General features: G+C 35.4%; 1 protein-coding gene across 3 annotated transcripts in view; it reads right to left on the bottom strand.

The window, feature by feature from the left end:
* Nucleotides 1-213: 213 nt before the first annotated feature.
* LOC125076836 (leucine-rich repeat-containing G-protein coupled receptor 5-like) overlaps nt 214-8,567 on the bottom strand; it is a 249,125-nt gene continuing 240,771 nt past the window's right edge. For 2 of the 3 annotated variants that reach the window (XM_047688538.1, XM_047688539.1), the window contains exons 5-6: nt 6,861-6,920; nt 2,219-3,896 (exon numbers count right to left, since the gene is read on the bottom strand). In XM_047688538.1, coding sequence (XP_047544494.1) covers nt 2,367-3,896; nt 6,861-6,920 — 1,590 coding nt within the window. In that variant the 3' untranslated portion in view covers nt 2,219-2,366. Of the gene's footprint in view, nt 3,897-6,860; nt 6,921-8,567 lie in introns of all 3 variants that reach the window. The other variant, XM_047688540.1, reaches the window with a different exon arrangement.

The raw sequence follows: 8,567 nt of genomic DNA, 5'->3' as shown, positions 1-8,567 counted from the left end.
ATAAATAAATCAACAAATCATATCACAAATGAGACAAATTAAATTAATTGGAACTCTAATTTAGGGTTACCAGCAATAGTTTAGAATACCTACTTTAGTTTTGATGAATATAATTACTACTTTTAAACTATATTTATTTTATATACTTAATCATAATCAGATACATTTTTATTTGTAAGTTGGGATATTAAAAATAAAATGCAAAATATTTGAGGTATGTTATATTTATCGAGTTTGTATGTAGGTAATTGCTACAATAAAATACAGAAATGATTGATGATCTATTATAATGTCGTGAATATCCTAATCACAATTTCTCATATGTATTCATCATTTTTGTATACTTTTTAGGCATTTACTAGGCACTAAACACATGCCCATATTTTTAGTCTTAAATTTCTCCATAGGTATCTACAAAGAAAATCTTAAAATTCAATTAACTGGGAGGTATTACATAATAAACAAAATTTTATTTTCAAACACAAATATATCAAGTATGTTTATCGATTGGTTTATTAAAAACTTTAATTCAATGGAGAATGTTTCTAAAAGTGAACCTTATGGATTATAAATTTATTTTTTATAATATTGAATATTAATATCAATAGTTCAAATACGATAAGGATGAATGGAATTACCAGATAGATATAAGGATGTGAACGGAATTGCACCGATGAAAGTGCTCATTAGTCAAGATATAGCAGATAAATTTATAATGATTTCGAAAATTAATTTCGTTCAATATACGAATGTATGTCGTAAGTCTGGCTTACAATATTACCAGTTTAAAATAATGTGTATTCCCTCGACTGATGAACAACTCTCATCGATTATAAAACAAAAAGCGACTTATATAATTTATATTGCATTCTCTAACATCTTAATATAAAGGTTACTAAAACAAATTAAATTGTTTTTAAAAACAATTGAGCATTAATGTTAGAGTGATGATTTGGAAAAAGTGCTTCGTACCTACGTAATAAGAATTTAGTGTACATAATTGTAAGTATGTAACAATATTTAGTGACAAAATTATGGACTCTCATACGTAAGATATTACCTACTTGATATTAAGTCCATAGCAAATAATACACTGTCGGGTATTTAGAAATAATTTGATGATAATTAGAAGAGCAAGATCGTATTAAATTTTATAAATATCTCAATATAATATAAATATATTTACATTCATTACTTACTAATATTTCTCTTATATTGGTGTCTTATTTAATGCACACTTAATTTAGTCACCTATAATTAAAATTAGACTTTAAAAAAGATTTCTTATGGAATGGTTTTTGTACAAAATCAAATACAAATTCCACCGCACTGGTAGAAAATAAAATGAATCACAAGGTTCATGATGAAGAATCATTTTCGAGGAGCGATCTTCAGAGTCTCCCACAATTAAACTTATCTCGACTAGCCTGTACATTGTACGAATTGTGGTCGTTTCGCATCATCATAACGTTATGGTCGTTTCGTTGTGGTACACTTATGACAAAAATGTTTAAACTGTATGCTCGACGTTATATGATATCACACGATTTGATAATGATTATAACTTTTATAAAGCAGCACGATGATACGAGTCAACCTTACATAAGAAAGTCAAACTTTCTAACGCTCCACTCTCCACATCTCATTGAAAAATAGATCCATAACTACTTAATTTTATAATTTACAAATAAGGTACTCTCTTAAATCGAATACGATATAGGATAGTTCTCGCTGGTCAAACGTACACCGGACCCGAAACACTAATGTCCTAGAGCACTACGTCCATCACAAAAGAAGTCCGTCCATAGGAAAAAATAATGGAATGAAGATTTATTGCTAGTGTTACAAGATCACAAATAGTTGAAAGAGTTCGCAGTTAGCACTCAACAGTTGAAAGTATTGGAGTGGCTGCAGGAACGCGGGAAGTCTTCAGCGTGCCCGTACCCTGCTTCCGGGATTATGGAGTACTCTGGCTCACTGTAATCCGGAACTTCTCGTTCATAATCCCTGTCCCGCTCTCGGTCTCTCGGAAAACCTATTACGGTTTCTGAATTTCGCATGTAACCATTCTCTTGTTTCCTCGAGTACCGAGTATCGAGGTTTCGTTGAAAATTTTCTGGATGGCAAACAACACCGTTACGGTTATTTTTCTTGTCCGGTAAGGAGCGTAGGGAACCATTATTTAGATGGTGAACGGGTGCTCCGTTGTTGAGGGTAAGGGGTTGGTGCTGATGACGTCCATCGCCTCCGATGTAAGTAAACCCGTTGGCGGGCATCGTGCCGCCTCCTCCCGAGCGTTGCGGCCGTCTCGCAGAGCCCTGGCCGCCTGACATGAAAAACACGCTCGGGGAGGCGTAAAGCTCTAGCTACAGTTCCGTAACCGGAATTGGTCTGAGGCCGGGAGTGTGCGGCGGCGCAGGGTACTGTGATGGGTGGATGCCCCGCACTATGCAATCCTCCTCAGTGGAGATGGGCTTATGATATTCTAGATTTTTACGTCCTTTATTCCATTTATAATCTTTTAGCTTCTCCTGCATGCTTTTACGATATCTGTACAATAATAAAACTAGAGTAGCTATTACAGCCACGCAGGCGACCACTACTATGCAAATAATAGTTTGCTGCCTGGAGTCGTGCAAAACGCAACCTAAATCATCAGCACTCAGTGCTCGTAAATATTTATCTTTTAAATGTTCTGGGCTAGCACACTGGATCTGAGTGAAATTACTCTTTTCGTTCAGTAGTTGCTGAAGCCACAATAGCTGGCAGTCACAGAAAATCGGATTATCCGTTAAGTCGAGCTGCTTCAGTTCTTTACCAATGAAGACGGTCTCGCTCAGTGATATGATGGCATTGTCTCTTAGTGAAACATGTCTTAACTTTGGTAGCCCCAAAAGTGCGCAATCTTCAATGGTAGACAATTTTTTATTATTGGTTAAAACGATATTTTCTAAGTTTATATTATCCTCAAAGGCACCTTTTTCGACCCGTTCAAGTTGGGTTGCGCCAGTGATATCAAGAAGTTTAAGATTCTTCAGTCCTTTAAACGAGTGACTTTCTAAGACAATGAAATCATTTTGACCTATATATAATTCTTCTAATCTAGTCAACCCAGAAAGTTGTTGCGTGGATACAACACTTAATCGGTTTCCAAAAAGGTTAAGACTTCTTAGCCCTGGGAGACCTCTGAATGCATTGTCACTTATGTTGAAGAGTCCAGCTCCGTTTAAGTCTAAGACGGCTAATCTATTCAGGCCAGCAAAAGCATCATCGGGCAAAAAGGAAAAAGCATTTAAGCCTACATGTAATTCTGCAAGACTTCCCAAAAGACTAAAAGAAGTTGTAGGCACTGAGCTCAACTGATTATCATCCAAATAGAGTATTCTTAAGGCGGAAAGCCCTGCAAAAGCTCTCGGCTCAATCCTCGATATCCTATTCTGTCCTAGATTTAGCTCTTCCAATCTAGGCAACGTAGAAAATACCCCATTTGTAAGTTCTTCCAAAAAATTACGTTTCAAATTGAGTACAGTCAATGAGTTTAGTCCTTGGAACGTCTTGTTAGACACCGAAGATATTTTATTATGGTTCAGGTGCAACTCTTGTAATTTCTTTTGATATGAAAAGCTTTTTGTCGGTATGTTGACGAGGTGGTTCTGTGAGAGGTCTAGGTGTTGCAATTCAGCATAGAACTGCATGGAGCTGTCGATTGTTTTTATTTTATTGTTTCGGATGATAAGTCTTTGTATGGAGGGGTTAAGGGCGATGGGAAGAACGTCAAGACGACTCTCCTCGCAGACCACGACAAGGGTGTCGTCGTTGCAGCTGCAGCCGCCGGGGCAGTTCGCGAGGGCCGAGGCACCGCCCAACCACGCCAGCTCCAAACATACAAGAAGAATCTGTAATTAAGAAAATAAAGAATTATTGATATAAGTTACTTAAAGTTGTAAAATATTTTGACATTTAAAACATTTTTACATAGTTTTACATAAGTGACATATTCATATATTTTATTAGGGGTTAAGTAAAGGGAACAAGTCACTTTTATTCTAAAAAATACGTAGGCAATGAATATGTAAAAATTTTTAAGATACTTCATACTATTGAAAGAGAAACCTTTTTGAGAAAAATATGTACAGAAATTTTTAAATTATCCTTTTTGCTCAGAGCACCGTGATCTTTTTGATAGCAGGGAGCAATGTATTAGATGAATTGATAGCCACTCTGTTATAAAATAAAACGAAATCAATGTAAGGCGAGCGAGGTTCGTCGAGGAGAGAGCAAAAAGTACGAGTAGAAATGGAATGATATTGGAATAGGAATTTTGCGCAGTTTTAATTTATTAAAATGCGCTTCGGCGAGGCGCCCGGGGCAGCTTCTTTGCTTCAAAGACTAGCACTTTTATTACGTTTCCCCTTTCCAACAATTAGCAACGAGATCCGAGCGAGGCTGAGATTCAGCTTGAGTTTCGCGGAGGACTTTAATTCTGTTACGATGCGATTTCTCGTAGATGCAACATCAACAGTATCTTTGTCGAATGAAACAATATTAAAATTCATGACAGAAAGTAATCAGATTTTTGCAACAGACGGAGAAATATTTGAATTTAAATTAAATTTTAAAAATAAGCTTTACATTCACTTACAAAATAAGGTTGAGTATTAACTTCATTCACATGGAAAATAAAATGATCATTCAATGGTTAAAAGTTCACATCGAAGTAGCTGCAGTGACTTGTATATTGTATTACAAAAAGTTCCGCAGATACCGTTTGTTTCCATTCGAACAAGTTTTGTGAAACAAAGGAGTATTAATGCATGTATTACGAGTATCGAATTGTAGCACGTCCGGCTTTCAGACCGGCTTTACTGGTACAAATCATAATCAAAACTCGATATGCAGGTCATTCGCAAACAGTGCTGTACGTTTTGCGCTGTCCCGGTGAAATTTCCGCTAAAATCCAATAAACGGCTACGTCCGACGCGTTGTGCACAGATTTTGTCTTGTTTTGTAAATGCTTCGCTGTTTTTTTAAAAAACGTCTATCCAACGTTATAGGTTTGTATCGGTCGAATTTGACGCCGATGGTTGGGCGATTTTAAATATATATTTTTATTACTACTGAGTGATTTTGTTACAAAAAATGTCATGTTACAATTTAAATACATTAGTCCTAATATTTTATAACTAGCGCCAATAGAAACATTAAGATATATTCTATAGAACATCGTATTGCGTACGTATTTTAATTATGTATTAAAATGATAGCAGTGTCATAATGATAATTAATGGGTTACATCTGAGAATGAACTTCTCTTCTGTGCATGAATATGCATAGATATTAGAATTAATATTATGTAAAACATACCTATGTATGAGTAGATTCAATAATTTATTTGACTTTGTGCACGATGAAAGAAATATAGATGAAAAATTACATCTTTTTTAATGCTTATTTATTAACATAGAAACAGTAGCAGAAAGCAATCACGTTTTTATAGGGTACACCACAAAAAAGGCGTAAAATAAAGTCGGTCGGTGTTTATAGCGTACCGTGAAATACCACGGGGTGTGATAACTATGCAAATCACATAATTGTGGCAACGGAGCTTAGCGGATGAAAAAACTTAGCCAAGTGTGTTCGGCGGATGAAAAAACTCGGTCGAATGTGGAAAGGAGCAGGCGATCCCGCATAAGTAAAATTAAGACCCATAATTTTTGTAAGTAAATATTTAAATTCATAAGTAAAAGAGAAAATTTACAAGCGGAATTTATAATGAATAGAGCTATAATTGGTCGTTGGTTAATAAGTCAATAATGGTTCATTTTTAATTATACACCAAATATGATTTGACGGCGTAGCGTTTGGGAACATAATGTATTTAAACAAGTATGACGTTATTTGCGTTACGGATTCCTACCATTGACAAGAACATGAGATTTACGCGCAGAAAATAAACTGAAATAAAAAAGTTTTTCTAAGAAAATACTGTTGTTCAATATTATTAACATTTCTTACGAAATGTATCTCGATGAACTAAAAAGCTATTACTGGGAAATTACGTAGAACTATAAGTAAAATGTGATGGAATGTTATAAGAAAATATTTATTCAATTTATTTTATCAATAACTAGAAATGTCACCTAGGAAACAAATTCAATTTTTGAAGTCATACATCCATTGATCGATATGAAAAATAAAAACCGAGCGAGCGGAGCGTACAACCACAGTTTCACGCGCTATTACAGGCGGTACGTTTTGCGAATATTTGCATCAGCTTGCATCGCTGCCGAGCGTCCACATTCGGATGGTATTTATTGTGTTTATAGTGGTCACAAAGACGGAGGCCAAGTTAAGCTGGCCGATGGGAATGGCGGATTTCCGCGCTTCATTTGGCGGCGACAAACGCTCGCGAAATGAGTGGCATTATGCAGATTTTGTACCTCAGCGTGCATGCAACTGTGCGGCAACTCCGCGCCGTTTAATCGGAACTGTTAATTGTCCGCGTGATTTGTCGACGTAAATAGACGAATGGTGTGTGCGAATGCGATTGTAATCATGCTATAGCCGGTACAGGTGCCATATATTTTGGGATAGATTGCTTAAAGCAATAAGGCCCTTTGTACACCTTGACTTTTTGGTTTCAGCTTGCGTGCAAAACGAACGTTTTACTTCATTCCGTTGTGACAAAACGTGTGGAGCTTGAATTATGATCGCGTATTGTCATGATTGTTATGTATAGTTCGTCTATTCTCTATGGAATACACCTTAATGGATATTTAATTGTAAATTAATAATGAAATTTCAGTGAAAATACGAATAAAATAATTTATATTCAATTAGTAAATGAACATTTAACTTACCATAATAGTGTTGAATGTGACGTAAGCCGCGGACCGGCTCCCGGAGCGGTGAGGCGCCATCTGTAAAAAGCATAAAGTAACATTAATGAGTGCACTTGTACTGGATAATTTCAATTACACAAATTATAGCCTTCGTGTTTGAATTGTCAATGCCTGCCTGCCATGTGTGTAATTTGCTCGCAGCAACTTTAAAAGGATGTCTTATAAAAAATGCAGATATTCCATTATTCCTGTTGCTCGGATATTGTCCTGGCTTTGCTTTTAAATGTAAATATAAATTATTATTTAGTTGGCATAGTATATATGTATGTGTTATGCTCTCTTTACACACTAATGATTAATGATACAGATTGTTGTTATTAGATTGTTTTAGATAACCGATTTAATAAATATTGACCAGCTACTGCTTCGTATAAAATTGTCTTTAATAAGTATCGTAATTTCAGTTTCGTAGATCCTTACTAAAATATTGTAAGTAGTAAACGGTGAGTTTTATTTTATTTTTAACTTTTTCTGTTTGTCTTTCTGTATGTTACTATTTCTCAGCCAAACCGTAAAAAAACAAGCTGGAACCTCAAAGAATTACTTTTGTACCCAAAAATTTACGACCAACCTCTAAAATGTTAGCGAAGCCGCGGTCGAAAACTAGTACTATATAAAATCAAATTCGATTTACTCCATATCACATGTAGACTTAGAATACCGAAAGTCTAATGCTTCATGTAAATACGTCATCAAAATACGTTTAGTATAACAACATCCTATGTACCAACTTGAATTGCATAAGAAACGCATATATATTTTTTGTTATATTGTGCCATTTCTCGGAAGAAATTATGAAAGTTAATTTTACAGACAGACATCGTTTCGCTTGTATCAGCTGGCACGTGTAGTTTTCCCAGCGAAGAGGCGATTATGCCGTTACTACGAGGGAACGTTTATAATAATTTCATTACCTCGACAGTTCCTAATAACCGGGCACTGAGCAAACCAGGGAGCATTAGACATTATCCCTACTTTCAAGCAAAACTTACCGTTAGATTCATATGCTTATAGTTTAAAGTCGCTTCAGGCGAGGACAATATGAAATCATTTGTTAACTTTTCTTTGTTTTAATTCCTTTCTATTTTCTAAGGCTTAGAAGTATTCGTTTGTGCATATTGCGGTTGTTTGTACTTTTCAATTCATATTTTTCTAACTAAACGGTTCATGAAATTTCAAAGGACATATTAAAAGCTATTTCTGTACATATCTAGCGTTTAGTAATAAATTAATTGAATAAGGACGTCTTCTTTAAATTCAGGACAGCATTTAGAGTTAAAAACAAGTTACTTAAAGTCGAAAACGTTTGAATGCTATTGTATAGTGCAAAGTGACGCTGTTGAATTTCACCAAACAACTTTCAGTCAGAAAGTTTTAGTAGTCGGTTTGTTTGCGGCCGGCCGGCGACCAAACGCGGTCGTAACGACGCAAAATTTCCCCCAAAAGTAATTTGCGATGTCACAACGCTCTGGTATTCCTAACAGACGGTATTTACAAATGCGAAACAAAAAGCTGGTAATGACGATGCTAGTTTCGCTAAAAACTCCACGCTTTTGCCTTTACTGGAGCGAAAATTTTGTAAAGCGAAAATTCGAGAAATGTCGCCAATTTCTTGAAACAATGATGGGTTCATTGTAAAAAAAAAAGATATTTTCCTCGAGTCAC

This window comes from Vanessa atalanta, chromosome 3, assembly GCF_905147765.1.
Source record: "Vanessa atalanta chromosome 3, ilVanAtal1.2, whole genome shotgun sequence".
NCBI lineage: Eukaryota > Metazoa > Arthropoda > Insecta > Lepidoptera > Nymphalidae > Vanessa > Vanessa atalanta.
This window is presented reverse-complemented; position numbering and strand designations above follow the sequence as displayed.